Raw genomic sequence first — 19,304 nt, 5'->3', positions numbered from 1 at the left:
CCATTCCATTAAAGTCTGCATTCCAAAATGTCACTACTTCCCTTCCGAGCCCCGGCGTGTGCCCATACAGTAGTTTTCTCCCACATATGGGGTATCAGCGTACTCAGGACAAATTGTACAACAACGTTTGGGGTCCGATATGTCCTGTTACCCTTGGGAAAATAAAAAAATTGGGGACTAAAAGATCATGTTTGTGGAAAAAAATTATTTTTTTATTTTCACGCCTAGGCGTTATAAACTTCTGTGAAGCACTTGGGGGTTCAAAGTGCTCACCACTCATCTAGATAAGTTCCTTGGGGGGTCTAGTTTCCAAAATGGGATCATTTGTGGGGGGTTTCCACTGTTTAGACATCAGGGGCTCTCCAAATGCAACATGGCATCCAATCTCAATTCCAGCCAAAAAAGTCAAATGGCGCTGCTTCCCTTCCAAGCTCTGCCATGCGCTCAAATAGTGGTTTACCCCCACATATGGGGTATCAGTGTACTCAGGACAAATTGCACAATAACTTTTGGGGTCCTGTTTCCCTTGGGAAAATAAAAATTTGTGAAAAGATCATTTTTGTGGAAAAAATGATTTTTTAATTGTATGGCTGTACGTTATAAACTTCTGTGAAGCTCTTGGGGGTTCAAAGTTATCACCACACATCTAGATAAGTTCCTTTCGGGGTCTAGTTTCCAAAATGGTGTCATTTGTGGGAGTTTCCACTTTTTTAGGCACATCAGGGGCTCTCCAAATGTGACATGGCGCCCGATATCAATTCCAGCCAATTTTGCGTTGAAAAAGTCAAACGACGCTCGTTCCCTTCCGAACTATGCCATGCGCCGAAACAGTGGTTCCCCCTCACATATCAGGTACAGTGCTGTGCAAATTAATAGGGACAAAGCATTTTTTTTAAGTAAAATTGTAAGTTGGTTACCAGTCAGTGATTCAAACCAGTTTTAACTGCTTTGAACAGGTACTCACACCTGTTCAAAGCAGTTAAAACTGGTTTGAATCACTGACTGGTAACCAACTTACAATTTTACTTAAAAAAAAAACTTTGTCCCAAATAATTTGCACAGCACTGTATCAGCCTACTCAGGACAAATTGTACAAAAACTTTTGCATCCAATTTCCCCTGTTACCCTTGGTAAAATAAAAAAAATTGGACCTGAAGTAATTTTTTTGTGAAAAAAAAGTTCAATGTTCATTTTTTTTTTTTTAACATTCAAAAAATTCCTGTGAAGCACCTGAAGAGTTAATAAACTTCTTGAATGTGGTTTTGCGCACCTTGAGGGGTGCAGTTTTTAGAATGGTATCACTTTTGGGTATTTTTTATCATATAGACTCCTCAAAGTGACTTCAAATGTGATGTGGTCCCTAAAAATAAAATGGTGTTGTAAAAATGAGAAATCGCTGGTCAATTTTTAACCCTTATAAGTTCCTAACAAAAAAAAAATTTGGTTCCAAAATTGTGCTGCTGTAAAGTAAACGTGGTAAATGTTACTCATTAAGTTTTTTTGTGTGCCGTATATCTGTGATTTAAGGGCATAAAAATTCAAAGTTGGAAAATTGCAAAGTTTTCGCCAAATTTCCGTTTTTTTCACAAATAAACGCAAGTTATATGAATTAAATTTTACCACTAACATGAAGTACAATATGTCACGAGAAAACAGTGTCAGAATCACCAGGATCCATGGAAGCGTTTCAGAGTTATTACCTCATAAAGGGACAGTGGTCAGAATTGTAAAAATTGGCCCGGTCATTAACGTGCAAACAACCATTGGGGGTAAAGGGGTTAAGCAAAATTTGGAATTTTTTCACCACTTGGATAAAAAGAACCTAGACATGTTTGGTGTTTATGAACTCGTAATGACCTGGAGAATCATAATGGCAGGTCAGTTTTAGCATTTAGTGAACCTAGCAAAAAAAAAAAAAGCCAAGCAAAAAACAATTGCACTTTTTTTGCAATTTCACCGCACTTGGAATTTTTTTCCCGTTTCCTAGTACATGACATGGTAAAACCAATTATGTCGTTCAAAAGCACAAAACTCGTCCCACAAAAAACAAGCCTTCACAAGGTCATATTGACGGAAAAATAAAAAAGTTATGGCTCTGGGAAGGAGGGGAGCGAAAAACGAAACCGCAAACCCGAAAAAAGCTTCGGGGGTTAAGGGGTTAAAACCACAGCATGTGTTGATGACAGGGTAAAGGGTCTATCTGGTGAAGAAAACCAATTTGATAGTTTTTAAAGGTGCGAACCACAAAAAATGTCAAATTGATGGAATACGGATCCCTATATCACTCAAGTCCTTGAGGTAAATTATTGGGCCAAAAATTAGCTTTATGGTAACAGGGCAAGTCCTGATTGCTATATTTAACTCAGGTGTCCACCACTCTCACGAACCTTTTGTTTGTAGCACACGTTACGAAGCCCAAACAATACCATCTAGTCACACTGCAGTACCCAAGCATGACCACTACACCGTATACGGAGCTGTGCTCTTCTGGCTATGTACACCGTGTACATCCGATCGCCACTGCCGACAGCCGATCGGTGAAGGTGGTCACAAATTGGTAACTTGGCCTAAGGGAAGAGTCAGAGGGCCACATAACTCGGACGAGGATCGAAGTGCGTGGGCTGACTGAGCGTGACCACTTCATAGAAATGCATCAAGTTGTGGCGCTCGGGTCGGGATAGCTGACCGGCCAGTCCAAGCATTGCGTTGTGACCCTCATCAGTTATAGTCATCTGACTCTTCCCTTTTAGGGTGAGTTATCGGTGTCAAAGTAGAAGTATCAAAAATGTTTCAGCTGAATTCATTACGTTACCATTTTTCGAAGATTTCAGTTTTGTAAGGCTACGTGCACACGCTGCGGATTTCGCTGCGGACCCGCAGCAGTTTTAGCTGCGGTGTACAGTACCATTCAAATGAATGGTAACCAAAAACCGCTGTGTAGACGGTGCGGATTTATCCGCGCGGTTTTCCTGCGGTTTTGAAACCGCAGAAAGAATTGACATGTCAATTCTTTCTGCGGAATCCGCAGCGTTTTCCTATCTCCACCATTGTGGAGATGGTGAAACCGCAGGCTAAACCGCAGATAACCCGCAGATAATCCGCAGGTCTTTTGACCTGCGGTTTTTGCAAAATCCGCGCGGATGAATCCGCAGCGGATTCCGCAGCGTCTGCACACACCCTAAGGCTAGAAATTGTAAATGCAGCTCTGGAGTATTGAATTCTTTAAATTGGAGTAATTCAAGACTAGAAAATGGATATAATGCCAGAAAATTGGAATTCTGACTTTTCAGACTCCTTCACCCCACCCTCAGCTATCAGGTGGTTTAAAGGGGTGAGGTTATCTGGTCCCCTTCAGCGTTTATCAAGCTAATACCCTAACAATATGGTGTTTTCTACCCTCTAACAAACTAATTTTGTTAGGTTTGTAAACCCTTTTTGTGCTCCAGAGCTGCAGTCACAATTTCCAGGCTTCAGCGCATTAATCTCCTACAGTCCCTTCTCACACTTGTTAATTTGCCTTGTGAAAATTGCTGTTTGAGGACAATTTACTCTTGATTTTTTTTTTAGCTCTTGTGACTATTTCCACCATCACATGGTTGTCATGTAGCTAAAAAAATCCAAATATTCCTTATTAATCAGATACAGCATCTAGATAACCTTTAACCAAAATACATCGGGGTCATTCCCCTCCTCGCCCCTGTGATAACCCTTCCTGGGAGCCGCCGTTCCTGTCCCTGCTTTTCCTGCAGCGCTGATCCTGAGAGCTGTGGTGGCAGCGGCTCAATCTCAGGTAAATATTTGTAATTGCCGCTGGGCGCAGGCAGATAAGAGGCTTGTTCCACGTAGGTTGTGCTGCTTCTCTATCAGCCTTGTGACCTCAGATCCTGCTCCAGGTCCCGCACCTTCAGGATCCGGCTCTTTCCCATTCGTCTAGTGCATCATTAACCAGCGGCGGCTGATTATCGCGCAACTCAACACATCATCAGCACAAATCCGTCTCGTGTCCCGAAGGTTTGTTCCAGTGTATCACCCTGCATCGCATGCTTCTCATAGGACTGGCACACTGTAACAAACCTTCAGCTGCAAGTCAAGACGCGTGTTCAGCCTGTTCTGTTAGACTAAAGACAGGTAGTAAGGTTTTAGGGGTTGTCGCCCAGCTTTCCGCAGACCCCGAATGTCCTAAAATAATGGATGAGCATTTTACTCCACATATTCCATGTTTTCTTGTAGGTTACACCTTCTTCATTTCTGGGTCATCAGTAGTCACCTTTTATCTTTTAATTTATTTTAGTGGGCTACGCAAAAAATCAAGCCATCCACCAGAGCTCTGGGCATTACTTGTGTTTTTTGGACTCGGTGAGTATCTAATAACTTCTGTTTGTTTTATTTGTTTTTTTTATTTACTCCTCATCCGTATCCTCTTACCCGGTGTATAACATCCAGCACCATTGCCTCCAAGGTATAATATCCGGCCCCTCGCACCAGTGTATAACATCTGATTCCCCACCATGCCGTCTGTTATTACTAACATGTGACAGAACGGCTGGAGATGCAGAGATCACTGATACCTGCACGGTCCTGTAATACGAGCCACCGGGGTAATGAGTCCGTTCATGACATTTCTTCCTTCTAAATCTTCTCCCATCACCTGTGAGTGATATTATTGAGAAGTGGAAGGAACCGCAGCAACTCAGCCGCGAAGTGGAGACCTCATAATGTTACAGATTGCTGAGGAGCAGAGAGCAGAAAAATCACCAACACTTTTAGATCTCTTCTGGTATTGACATCAGTACAAACACTGCGCCCCAACCAGGAGCTTCATAGAGGAGCAGCTGTATGCAGCCTTACATCACCAAGCACAATGCCTAGCATTGGATGAAGTGGTGTAAAGCCGCCACCAGTGGACTCTGGAGTAAAGGTTTTCTGTGCAGTGACGGGTCACACTTCTCTGGTATCTGATGGATGAGTCTGGATTTGGTGACTATCAGGAGAACATTACCTGCCTGACTGCATTGTGCCCGCTGTACAGTTTGGTGTAGGAGGATAATACTGTGGGCTGTAATTAGGGGTCAGCCTCTTAGTTCTAGTGAAGAGAAATCTTAATTTTTCAGCATAAGTCATTGTGGACAATTGTAGCTTCCATCTTTGTGGGACAAGATTTGTGAAGGCCCATTTCTGTTCCCCATGACTGTGCACAAGCTCCATACAGAAGTGGTGATATGACCGCCTGTACAGGGCCCGGACCGCAACCCCATCCAACACCTCTGAAATTGTGAGCCCGGCCTCTCCCCAATATCGGGGTCTGACCTCACAAATGGTTGAGGGGGCAAATATTCCTACAGATGCCTCGAATGTCTTATAGAAATCCTTCCCAGAAGAGCGGGCGCCGTTATATGTGCAGAGGGGCCGACTCCATATTACTGTCTATGGATGTAGAATGGGAGGTAAGAAAAGCTCCTGTAGAGGGAGCACATACTTTTCCTATGATATGTCGCTTGTCCTGCACTTTGTTGGTCTGGGATGCTTCGACCCGTTGTCTGTCCCCGTGGGAAAGCTTGGATGGAAATGTAGTATTTCAGGGGGAAGTTGTCAAATACCTCAGCGAGTGTCTAGAAGTGACAGTGTAATCCCAGGGTGACGGCTGCGGGGCTGTGTACACACGTCTGCGGTGTTTGGACAGCTCCTGTGTCTCAGCAGACGCTGTGTTCTCTTGTGATGGGGCCCGAAAGGGTCAACTATGTGATCGGGAGCCAGCCTTGTGACAACCAACGGAACGTGAGACGTCCATCAGCGCCAGAAATGGCGGTCAGTAGATAACATCTGCCCATTCTGTGCTAGTAGACAGGTTGCCACATTTTATGGCCACACTGGTAGCCTGCGGTGCCACATAATGCCACCGTAGAGGCCCCATTGTTCCCCACCAACGTCCGGCATCAACCTCTGGAAAGCAGTCTCGAGTAGCGCCTGCGAAACTTATCACTATATTGGATGATTATGCAGACTGGATGCAGTTGTAACAAAACCTCCCTCAGCTTTAAGACACATGGTCTGTGTTTATGGACAGCAAGTGGTGATCTTGAACACGACAAAATATGACGTCTTTTCATAAAATGTCGCCAATCCATCCCTGAATCCTGCTTGCTCTGGTTCCCGCCACCGCTTGTTACTCTTGATTCTCAGCCATCGTTTTGCAACCCCTTTTATTTTCCGTCGTGGTCCGGCGGAGCGCTCTGGGTCTGGCACCGGCGGTATGAGCTGCCCCGGGAGATGTTTGTTTTGGCAGTGACAGCGCCATTATTAAATGTAATCATTTTTCGCAGGAGGACTCTCACCCTCCTCATCCTCACCGCTAACTAGTAGCACCGGAGCGACGAGCCTGCCAGCGTCCGTGCCCCTAGGGCTAGAGAGGGGGAGTGGATTGCCGCATAACTGTCCACATCTCTGTTTTTATTTCATTACAGGCTTGTTGTCCTTGGCTGCTGCGCCCTTTAGTGTGCCCGTACCAACGCCCGCAAGCACTCTGCAACTTTATTATATACTAGATCGTCGACTTCTGTTTTTGTCTGAGAGGTGGAGAGGCCCCCGACCGCGCTGCCTTTAATTAAAAGCGCTTGTGTGCTGAATGTGTGTCAATATACCTCTATAGCGGGGCAAACTGGATGAGCGGCCTCTGACGCTGCTCCTAGACAGACGTGCCATTTAGGAATCTGGGAAAGCTGAGTGATCGCTTTAGGATTCAGATGGCACGTCCGCTACCAGTCCTATAGGAAATAAGTCGGGTAACAAGTGTGTGAGCAGTCATGGCCATTTTGTTACCCAGCTTTCCCAAGGAAATTCGTTTTAGCACTGCAGAGGTGTCTGCTCTGGAGCAGTAATAGCATGATGAGAGTTGTAGTGTCCTCTGAAGGTGCTACCAATACACAGAGAGGATCCTGTTCTCAGATCCGATATACGATACTGGTGAATGATCTTCCCTTTCACACTCCGATTTTCTTGTGTGAAGAAGTGTTTTTTTTTTTTTGTTTGTTTTTCTTGGGAGGATTTTTTATTCTTGTAGGTGTTTTTTTGTTTTACGAGATTTTTTTTGTGTGTGTTTTTGTTTGCTTTTATCTTTAATTTTTTAGTTACTGTTTTTGTATTGTAAGCGATTGGTTGTTTTTTGTTTTTTTTTCGGGGGGGGGATTCCTTTTTTTTTCTTTGCTTTTTTTTTATTTTACTTAGGTCTTTTTTTCATTTTTCCTTTCAATTTGTTCTCTGGAAATACAAAATTTTAAAATGACCAATGATTTCTGCATTTCATAAGGAAATGTTTCCTTCTTTTTGGTTTTTGCAGGCTTTGATGTGATCTGTGGTCACCAATCAGCCGAGTGGAAAGTTTGTGGCGTTTATCTGTCCTTCTGAGCTCCTGGCAGCTCACTGACTGATCCCCAGGTACCTCCATTCTGCAGCCAGGTGTAGACAGTGCAGCGTGGAGGATTTATAAGTGAAGGGTCACATTAGGTATGTTGCACGGTGCTGCAGAATTCAGAAAGCGTTGGTGAGACAAGACCAGACGAGTGAAGTTGCTGCTTGCGGCCAGGTGTGAACTGCCCCGAGAGGAAGATGACTTTTACCAAGTTTCGCCCTGCACTTTGCTTCCCATCGATTCTCTGTTCAGGTCTAAAGCGGCATTCCAAATCCTGATCCACTGCTCTCTTGTAGAAGATAAATGAAATGTGGAATTCCTCTTTAGTATAAAGTGTTCCATGATGGCGGACAGTATCAGGGAAACGTGCCAAGTCCAGTGTGTGTCTCAGGTCAATCAGTGTCCGCACTACCGGCCCTTTAAATAGTTTAGAACTGTGGAAATGCTGGCAGGTGACTGCGGACTCGTGTACAGCGCCTTACAGGAAGTTTTCATTAGTTTTTGTGTTTGGCAGCGGAGGATGGAATTTTTCTTTTTTCTTTTTTTTTTATTGGTTTAATTTTTGTTTTCTTTTGCCGATTGTTGCAGTCAGACGGTCGGAGTTCAGCTTTCAGGAGAGTTGATGACGATTATAATGTCCTATGTGGAACTTAAGGGAGACCTGAAAAGTGGTTCTTTGGGTGCTGCTTTTGTGCACTTTTGGTCCTTTCGGGGTTTGGACATTCTGCGGCCTTCCCTTCTGACTTGGGCTCTCCTCTTTTTGGCTCTGGGCCCCTGACGACTACTCCCCTTTTGGGCTCAAGGCCCCTGGCCGACTGCACCCTTCTGGGCTCAGGGGCCCTTGGCCGACTGCACCCTTCTGCGCTCAGGGGCCCCTGGCCGACTGCACCCTTCTGGGCTCAGGGGCCCCTGGCCGACTGCACCCTTCTGGGCTCAGGGGCCCCTGGCCGACTGCTCCCTTTTGGGCTCTGGGCCCCTCAATGCAGTGGGCAGGGGTCCCCTACCGACTGCTGCCTTTTGGAGCTCAAGGACCTGCTGCGTCTGTGTTGCCCCCCAAAATTAAAGGATTTCCCAGAAGGAAGAGACTTGTTTTCCACCTGTGTGATCGGGCTCTGCTTTTCTTGAACACACGACCATTGTGCTGTAATTATACTGCCATTATTTAATATTGCAACTAGTAACATCAAACAGTGGGAGAACAATGCTTTTCTTTTCTCCGGGTCATTGTGCTGCCCTCCCCCCTCCATCCTATATTATTTGGCTTCTGAAAGATCCGTAAACCACATTTCAGGCTGGCACCAGTGCGCTGCCTGTTTATAGATTGTTAGGAAGGTTTCATATAAATCTTGTTCCCCTTGTTCATACGTCTCAGTTCAAACACAATGGGACACATGGAGTTCAGGTCTACTTTGGCACTGTTCAAACCGTTCTGATTTATGTAGATGATGTTGTTGGCATCTCCATGTGTAATAGTGTTATGATCAATTTAATATAAAGCACAGTGAATAGAATGTATAATACAGTCCTGTGTGTACAAGAATATAACTACTATAATACCCTATGCACAAGAGTATAACTACTACAATACTGCCCCTATCTACAAGAATATACCTACTATAATACTGCCTCCTATGTACAAGAATATAGCTACTATAATACTGCCTCCTATGTACAAGAATATAGCTACTATAATACTGCTCCTATGTACAAGAATCTACTATAATACTGCTCCTCTGTACAAGAATATAACTACTACAATACTGCCCCTATGTACAAGAATATAACTACTATAATACTGTCCCTATGTACAAGAATATAACTACTATAATACTGCCCCTATGTACAAGAATATAACTACTATAATACTGCCCCCTATATACAAGAATATAACTGCTATAATACTGCCCCCTATGTACAAGAATATAACTGCTATAATACTGCCCCCTATGTACAAGAATATAACTACTATAATACTGCCCCCTATGTACAAGAATATAACTACTATAATACTGCCTCCTATGTACAAGAATATAGCTACTATAATACTGCCTCCTATGTACAAGAATATAGCTACTATAATACTGCTCCTATGTACAAGAATCTAACTACTACAATACTGCTCCTCTGTACAAGAATATAACTACTACAATACTGCCCCTATGTACAAGAATATAACTACTATAATACTGTCCCTATGTACAAGAATATAAATACTATAATACTGCCCCTATGTACAAGAATATAACTACTATAATACTGCCCCCTATATACAAGAATATAACTGCTATAATACTGCCCCCTATGTACAAGAATATAACTGCTATAATACTGCCCCCTATGTACAAGAATATAACTACTATAATACTTCCCCTATGTACAAGAATATAACTACTACAGTACTCCCCCTATGTACAAGAATATAACTATTATAATACTTCCCCCTATGTACAAGAATATAACTATTATAATACTTCCCCCTATGGACAAGAATATAACTACTATAATACTGCCCCCTATGGACAACAATATAACTACTATAATACTGCCCCCTATGGACAAGAATATAACTACAATACTGCCCCTATGTACAAGAACATAACTTCTATAATACTTCATCGTTTCCCACTCCCACACTACCTCCTCATCCCGCCCCCTCTCTGTTGGAAAGACAAAAAACTGACTGGCACATCCAGACTAGTGTGAATAGGTGCATACCAGGAGGAGCTAGCTCCATATACAATACACAAAATAAGGTTGCACTCTGTCATGCTAAAGCAAGTCAATATAGAATATAAGAAACTTGAACAGCAGTACAGCTATGGAATATTAAGAAAAAATATGAGACGCTTAGCATATAACTTGGCCAAATTATATTTGCCCATCAACCAACGTCAAGGTGGCCTCAAAATCTGATGGGTACCTACACTGTGTGAATACCTCTCTAAGGGTGGTTTCACATTAGCGCTTTTTAAGCGCACGCACGGCCGGGGGTAGCTCCGCCCCCGAGCCGGCTCTCTGCCCGGCGTGCCCGCCCCTTGCTTGTAGCGCCGCCTCCTAGCGGACAGCGGCGCCTGCGATCGGCGCACCCTATCTTTAGCATAGGGTGCGCAGATCGTGCGCAGGCCGTGCGCTAGTTGCGCTTTGACCTGCGCTGCGCACTTTTGACGGTGCGCCGTGCGCGCCAAAATCCGAAAAGTTCGATTTATGCTAAACGTCTCATATTTTTTCTTAATATTCCATAGCTGTATTTCTGTTCAAGTTTCTTATATTCTATATTGACATGCTTTAGCATGATAGAGTGCAACCTTATTTTGTGTGTGTCCCTCTCTGTTGGAGTCCCCCAAGGCTCTGTCCTGGGGCCCCTACTTTTTTTTCCATCTATACTCTTGGCCTAGGACAACTCATAAAGTCCCATGGCTTCCAGTACCACCTGTATGCAGATGACACTCAGATCTACCTCTCTGGCCCAGATGTCACCTCTCTGCTGTCCAGGATCCCGCAGTGTCTATCAGCCATATCCTCCTTTTTCACCTCTCGCTTCCTAAAACTCAACGTAGACAAAACTGTACTCATCATCTTTCCTCCATCTCAAGTATCTTCCCTACCCGATTTATGTATTATGGTAAACGGCATCATGCTCTCTCCTGCACCTGAAATCCGCTGCCTTGGAGTAACTCGACTCTGCCCTGTCCTTCAAACCGCACGTCCAATCTCTTGCCACCTCCTGTCGCCTCCAACTCAAAAATATTTCCAGAATCTGTCCCTTCCTCAGCCCTCAATCTACTAAAACTCTTGTACATGCCCTCATCATCTCCCGCCTTGACTACTGCAACACTCTCCTCTGTGGCCTCCCTGCTAACTCTCTTGCACCACTCCAGTCTGTCCTCAACTCTGCTGCCCGACTAATCCACCTCTCTACTCGCTACTCCCCTGTCTCTCCCCTCTGCAAATCCCTCCATTGGCTCCCAATTCCCCAACGAATCCAGTTCAAACTACTAACACTGACCTACAAAGCCATCCACAACCTTTCCCCTCCCTATATCTCTGAACTAATCTCCCAATATCTTCCCTCACGTACTCTTCGATCCTCCCAAGACCTCCTACTCTCCTCCACACTTATTCGTTCCTCACACAGCCGCCTCCAAGATTTCTCCCGAATATCCCCTATCCTCTGAAATTCCATGCCTCAACACGTCCGATTATCCACCACCCTCGGATCCTTCAAACGGAACCTGAAAACCCATCTTTTCAGGAAAGTTTACAGCCTGCAATAACCATTCTGCCGCCTCACCACCGCCTGAGCTGCCGCCTCATCACCACCAGAGCTGCTGCACCCCTGATCTTCTGTCTCTTCCCCACTATCCCATAGAATGTAAGTCCGCAAGGACAGGGTCCTCTCCCCTCTGTACCAGTCTGTCATTGTAAATTTGTTGTGGAAACTTGTTTACTGTTAACGATATCTATAACTTTGTATTTAACCCCCATTCTCATGTACAGCACCATAGAATTAATGGCGCTATATAAATAATAATAATAATGTACAAGAATATACAGTTAGGTCCATATATATTTGGACAGAGACTACATTTTTTTAATTTTGGTTCTAGACATTACCACAATGAATTTTAAACAAAACAATTCAGATGCAGTTGAAGTTCAGACTTTCAGCTTTCATTTGAGGGTATCCACATTAAATTTGGATGAAGGGTTTAGGAGTTTCATCTCCTTAACATGAGCCACCCTGTTTTTAAAGGTACCAAAAGTAATTGGACAGATTAAATAATTGTAAATAAAATGTTCATTTCTAGTACTTGGTTGAAAACCCTTTGTTGGCAATGACTGCCTGAAGTCTTGAACTCATGGACATCACCAGACGCTGTGTTTCCTCCTTTTTGATGCTCTGCCAGGGCTTCACTGCGGTGGTTTTCAGTTGCTGTTTGTTTGTGGGCCTTTCTGTCTGAAGTTTAGTCTTTAACAAGTGAAATGCATGCTCAACTGGGTTGAGATCAGGTGACTGACTTGTCCATTCAAGAATATTCCACTTCTTTGCTTTAATAAACGCCTGGGTTGCTTTGGCTTTATGTTTTGGGTCATTGTCCATCTGTAGTATGAAACGACGACCAATCAGTTTGGCTGCATTTGGCTGGATCTGAGCACACAGTATGGCTCTGAATACCTCAGAATTGATTCGGCTGCTTCTGTCCTGTGTCACATCATCAATAAACACTAGTGACCCAGTGCCACTGGCAGCCATGCATGCCCAAGCCATCACTTCCTCCGCCGTGTTTTACAGATGATGTGGTATGCTTTGAATCATGAGCTGTACCGCCATACTTCGCCATACTTTTCTCTTTCCATCATTCTGGTAGAGGTTGATCTTGGTTTCATCTGTCAAAAGAATGTTCTTCCAGAACTGTGCTGGCTTTTTTAGATGTTTTTTAGCAAAGTCCAGTCTAGCCTTTTGATTCTTGATGCTTATGAGTGGCTTGCACTGTGCAGTGAACCCTCTGTATTTACTTTCATGCAGTCTTCTCTTTATGGTAGATTTGGATATTGATACGCCTACCTCCTGGAGAGTGTTGTTCACTTGGTTGGCTGTTGTGAAGGGGTTTCTCTTCACCATGGAGACTATTCTGCGATCATCCACCACTGTTGTCTTCCGTGGGCGCCCGGGTCTTTTTGCATTGATGAGTTCACCAGTGCTTGCTTTCGTTCTCAGGATGTACCAAACTGTAGATTTTGCCACTCCTAATGTTGTAGTAATTTCTCGGATGGGTTTTTTCTGTTTTTGCAGCTTAAGGATGGCTTCTTTCACCTGCATGGAGAGCTCCTTTGAACGCATGTTTCCTTCACAGCAAAACCTTCCTATTGCAAGCACCACACCTCAAATCAACTGCAGGCCTTTTATCTGCTTAATTGAGAATGACATAACAAAGGGATTGCCCACACCTGTCCATGAAAGAGCCTTGGAGTCAATTGTCCAATTACTTTAGGTCCCTTTAAAAACAGGGTGGCACATGTTAAGGAGCTGAAACTCCTAAACCCTTCATCCAATTTTAATGTGGATACCCTCAAATGAAAGTCTGAACTTCAACTGCATCTGAATTGTTTTGTTTAAAATTCATTTTGGTAAAGTCTAGAACCAAAATTAGAAAAATGTTGTCTCTGTCCAAATATATATGGACCTAACTGTAACTACTATAATACTTCCCCTATGTACAAGAATATAACTACTATAATACTGCCGCTATGTACAAGAATATAACTACTATAACACTGCCCCTATGTACAAGAATATAACTACTATAATACTGCTCCTTTGTACAAGAATATAACTACTATAATACTGCTCCCTATGTGCAAGAATAGAACTACTATACTGCTCCTACGTACAAGAATATAACTACTATAATACTGCCGCTCGGTCTTGGATCAGTGAGAGAACAGTTGGACTGGTTTGGTGAGACGTCTGCGGAGTTCTTGTCTCGGCCTTCAGAGGTCTCCCCCCACGCCCGTTAGAAGCTGCTGTGACCCAGACGCTGGATGGAGAGTAGCAGTTTGTCCGCATCCCTCTTTATCTACAACCTTGGCTGCGGCTTCCTGGATGTTCTCCCATCTGTCCTCAGTTCGCGGCTGCACAACCACCTTTTACATCGCAAGGTCACTGGGGAGCAGCCCCCACCTGACGATGGGCCCCTTCTTGCGTCATTTCCCACCACTCTACTCTTGTGGGAGCTGCTATTGATGGGCTACAGCCGACTTATTTGACATGTTGTGCTATGTACAGAAAAAAAATTCCCCCCCCCCCCCCCATGTTATCTCTCTCTATGACCGGAGCTTTTACGTACTAAAACATATCTGCATAGTGTGCGTTGTGTGGGAGACTAATAACGATACGGCCTTCGCCTGCATGTTTTAAGAATGTGCAGGTGGGCACTTCATAATAGTCACTGGTGAGTTTAGTTTTGAGCCTGTTCTCCTTAGTGACCCAGTTCTCAGGATAGTAGCTTTGTAGTAATTAGTGGGTCGTTGGGGGCTCAGAGGGAACCTTTTATGTGTAGTGTTCACTTGGAGGGGGGTGTAGCATAATCATTGGAGGTTTATTACTAAGCTTTCCGAACAATTTGTAATCTATTTTATTGTTTATAGTAGTATTGTAGATATGGTCCCTGGTGGACCAGTGGAGGACTTGTTATACCAGGTGGGCTGGTGTTGGATTTGTCCCATTTTTAGTTTGTAATGTTATGTTTGAGCTTTTTAGTCCCTGTTAATTCTCTTGCTGCGTTAGTGGCTCAGTAATGGCCTTGTCATTTTTAGCCTTCCACTATGGGTAGTGGCTTTGTTGTCACTTGAAGGCTACTGTTGACCTTTGGGGGCGCAGTAAGAGTTGTATCACTGGTATGCGTTTTCTTAAACTTCCTATAGAACTATAAATGGTAATCATCTGTAGTACAACTCTTGGTTATCATTGTTCCTGCTGGTCCAGGACTTCAAATACCAGGAGGCCTAGTGGAAGCCTTGTGATCTGTATTGTAGAAGTTGGGATTGATCTGGGGCCATGTAGATTTTGGTGGAGGTTTAGCATGGGCCCTGTGCTCTGGTGGTGGTCAAGTGGAGACCGTGCTATGTTCAGTGGTCCAGTTAAGGGAGGTTATTATGGGCCAGTAGGTGGTGAGCCAGTAAGGATATTAATGCCTCAGTTTAGGGTGGGATCTTGGAGTCTTTCCTAGTTCAGGTTCACCTTGTGTGGTTTAGTAGGGTCTCTGTAATCCCTTATGATCCAGTAGATGCCTACCTATCCCTGGTGTGCAAGTGGTCCCATAAAGTTTGCGTAAATAAGCGGCCCAGTAGAAGAAATGAGTTCTGGTTAATGACTCCTGATATGGGTTTGGTTGACTTAATTCCACCTTTTTTTTGTCATTGGGTTGGATGAACATGGAAAGCCCCCCCCCCATCTTGGACTTCATGGGGTCTGAATCATACTCCCCTGGGACTTTCTGCTGAGTCAGTCTCCACCCAAGGACAGCTGCATAAGATCTTGTGTCATAAGTCAAGGCCGTGAATAATCCTCCAGTCCCAGTGAGCGGTTCCTCCCTTGGGAAGTGTGTGGGGGTGGGGGAAGGAGGTGGGCGGCCATCTTTTCCTGAAACTATTGGCACCATCCAAATTGAAATTTCTATGGACCAAGTGGAGCTGTTGGGCAGATTGGTCAAATTAGGTCCTAGGCCCCAGACTCTGGTCTTCATACATGTGGGTGGAGATGACACACAGGGTCAGAGGACGTCTGTATAAGGGACAGGTGGACCTCCAGTTCATATATGACTAGTACATGTGGCTCCAACTTTGTCTGGACAGGTACTCTCTGCAGCATGGGCATTGGTTAACCACTTGCCAGCCAACCTACTACCCTGACTGAGCTGTATTATGTATTCTCTGCCGTTAATACCTCCATGAGGTTCAGCTTTCTGATTCAAAGCTCCCCCAGCTTGGACGAAAGATAAAATGCTGTTTTCCAGAAGTTGCCACTAGAGGGAGCCTGTGAGCTGACTGCATACTGTTATAGATGTATGCAGTAACTCCTGAGCTCCCCTGGTGGTGGCTGTCAGAATTGTATGTTTATCATGTTATTTCTCATGGCAGGAAGGGCTGACTGTATATTCCCCGGGGCCTGGAGATTGAACTCTTGATGAAAAGCACTTGTCCGTTTTTTTCCCTTGCTTTCCTCAAGATGTCTGTTTGCTGTCCGTTAACAGGATACTCTCTTGTTTACCTGTTGAGGCTGAAAACTTGTCCTGGCCCCCATGGACAGCCAGTCTGCCTCTTACACTGACCTGTTTTACCTGCACTGGTACATTGTAACAGTAGAGCTTTGTGGTGAGTGGACTGCCCAGACTGGATACAGTTGTAGCTCTGCTCTGCGAGGTGTGGGGTGATTGCATGGAGCGCGAATGCTCTTATTCACTGACAGCAAGCGCAGATGGCGGCCAGTGTGACATACAGTGCAGCTGACTCCGTGTGCCGGTCCTACGCTCGGGCGGAGCTCCCCTTTGTGTTGTCTGCAGTGCTCCATGGGGAAGCAATGACCCTCTCGCCCCAGTCACCCGCCCTCTCTTGGCAGCCGCGGGTGCACAGGGCTGTTTTTGTTTTCTCCACTTTATTTCCACGGAGAATCTGTTCTGTGACTCAGAGGTTTTCAGACATCTGCAGATTTCATCCTGAGAGCTCACAACTCCCATCATCCACTGCCCCGGGCAGAGCCTGACCCTCCCTTGGACTGTGCACTGGCTCCTCCTCTACTGAGCAACCTCATTATACACCTCAGCCGCTGCAGAACCTCATTATACACCTCGGCTGCTGCAGAACCTCATTATACACCTCGGCTGCTGCAGAACCTCATTATACACCTCAGCTGCTGCAGAATCTCATTATACACCTCGGCTGCTGCAGAACCTCGTTATACACCTCGGCTGCTGCAGAACCTCGTTATACACCTCGGCTGCTGCAGAACCTCGTTATACACCTCGGCTGCTGCAGAACCTCCTTTTACACCTCGGCTGCTGCAGAACCTCGTTATACACCTCGGCTGCTGCAGAACCTCGTTATACACCTCGGCTGCTGCAGAACCTCGTTATACACCTCGGCTGCTGCAGAACCTCGTTATACACCTCGGCTGCTGCAGAACCTCGTTATACACCTCGGCTGCTGCAGAACCTCGTTATACACCTCGGCTGCTGCAGAACCTCGTTATACACCTCGGCTGCTGCAGAACCTCGTTATACACCTCGGCTGCTGCAGAACCTCCTACTGCGCGCCTCAGTTGCTGCAGAACCTCCTACTGCGCGCCTCAGTTGCTGCAGAACCTCCTGCTGCATGCCTCAGTAGCTGCAGAACCTCCTGCGTGCCTCAGTTGCTGCAGAACCTCCTACTGCGTGCCTCAGTTGCTGCAGAACCTCCTACTGCGCGCCTCATTTGCTGAAGAACCTCCTACTGCGCGCCACAGTTGCTGCAGAACCTCCTACTGCGCACCTCAGTTGCTGCAGAACCTCCCACTGCGCGCCTCAGCTGCTACATAACCTCCTGCACGCCTCAGCAGCTACAGAACCTCAAAATGTGCACCTCTGCTACCGCGGAACCTCATAGTGCTCACCTCAGGTGCCGCAGAACCTCATAATGCGCCCCTCAGCTGCTGCAGAACCTCATAATGCGCACCTCAGCTGCTGCAGAACCTCATAATGCGCACCTCAGCTGTCACAGAACCTCATAGTGTGCACCTCAGCTTCTGCAGAACCACATAACACGCACCTCGGCTGCTGCAGCACCTCGTCCAGATGGCACACAATTGTAGCAGACCCTCAGATGTGCTGTGTCTGGAGGAAGTTCTGACTTCTGGATGTAACCAGGATGTTTCCATTCACAGACACAAGCAGAGATCTGGAAAATGGTTAGAAGCTGGAAATTGCTGTGAGCTGCAGATCCAGTACGGCTGGATAGTGCTGGGGTCTGTGAGGGTCTCACTGACACATTCCCTGTTCTCCAGACGTCTGCTTGCTGCCATTGGGTTGAATGATTCCTATTCACATCTAGACTTTGACAATGTGTACTGACCGAACACTTCTCACAGCTGAGGGTCTGTTACAGTTCTATCAGGTCCAGACAATGTGCTTTGAGCTCAACAGCCCAGGACGCGATACATGGTGGCGGGCTTGTGCTGATGGTGTCACCAGCTCCTGGAGCGTTCTCCTGCACTATACAACTGTAACGAACCCTCTGCTGGAAGAAATACGAGACTGCGGAGATCTGGAAAACTTTATGAAATGCACTGAAACTTGCAGTAATTAGAAAGTTGGTTTTCTGGGGCAGTCGCAGTCCTGACGAACATTAGCCGTTCCAGTGAAGCTGACGGGGCTCTCTTAAAGGGGCATGTGCTGCAGTTCCCTCGCAGAGTTGAGGACAGGGCTGTGGAGTCTGTAAGCCAAACCTGCGACTCCGACTCCTCAATTTCCCTTACACCGACTCCGACTCCACGACTCCCCCATATATTGCTTATATTTAAGTGAAAAATCTATTGTAGTACAATATGAACATCAGACATTTAATCATTTCTATGATCCAATAATCAAGATATTTAGCTAGAACATAATATATATTTATTGGAATACAACTTTAGAACACAAAAAACTGTAATAAATTGTAATTATGTAATACACTATGTAATATCGATTACACACATACGGTACAGACCAAAAGTTCGGACACACCTTCTCAATCAAAGCGTTTTCTTTATTTTCATGACTATGAAAATTGTAGATTCACTCTGAAGGCATCAAAACTATGAATTAACACATGTGGAATTATATAATTAACAAAAAAGTGTGAAACAACTGAAAATACTGTATGTCTTATATTCTAGGTTCTTCAAAGTAGCCACCTTTTGCTTTGATTTCTGCTTTGCACACTCTTAGCATTCTCTTGATGAGCTTCAAGAGGTAGTCTTGAGGTATATACATATACACACACATACAAACACACACACACACTATGACTTATCTCGGCTAAGATGAAGCCTAGATCCTCAGGCTACATTCACACTATGGGCGTAGCCAGGATCAAGATCAAACCTAGGGGAGGGGCAGAACCTCATACTGTTCCGCAGAATTTCAAACTGCACACCTCAGCTGCTGCAGAACCTCATACTGCACACCCCTACACTTGAAAATAATGCCTGCACCTTAAGAAGATGTGGTGAATGCAGTCTATTTATTCCAACTATCAATTGATATTTATTTGTTACTGAAGACGAGCAATGCCTGTCCTGGGGGTCCTTTTGGGCAGCTATGAGGTGTACCTGACTGGTGCTAAAAAAAGGGAGTGTTAGTCTGTGTACTATCCAGCTTTCATT

At 45.0% G+C, this 19,304-nt stretch overlaps 1 protein-coding gene across 3 annotated transcripts in view; it reads left to right on the top strand.

The window, feature by feature from the left end:
• B3GNTL1 (UDP-GlcNAc:betaGal beta-1,3-N-acetylglucosaminyltransferase like 1) overlaps positions 1-19,304 on the top strand; it is a 254,602-nt gene that overhangs the window by 42,760 nt on the left and 192,538 nt on the right. For all 3 annotated transcript variants that reach the window (XR_012226679.1, XM_073559612.1, XM_073559613.1), the window contains one exon: positions 4,292-4,356. Coding sequence is in view for 1 of the 3 variants with exons in the window: in XM_073559612.1 (XP_073415713.1) it covers positions 4,292-4,356 (65 nt within the window). In the remaining 2 variants the exon portion in view is untranslated. The remainder of the gene's footprint in view (positions 1-4,291; positions 4,357-19,304) is intronic.

This window comes from Dendrobates tinctorius, unplaced genomic scaffold (genome assembly GCF_039654945.1).
Source record: "Dendrobates tinctorius isolate UK_male_01 unplaced genomic scaffold, ASM3965494v1 ptg000014l, whole genome shotgun sequence".
Classification (NCBI taxonomy): domain Eukaryota; kingdom Metazoa; phylum Chordata; class Amphibia; order Anura; family Dendrobatidae; genus Dendrobates; species Dendrobates tinctorius.
Note: the sequence above shows the minus strand (reverse complement) of the source record. Positions and strands in the feature narration are given on the sequence as shown.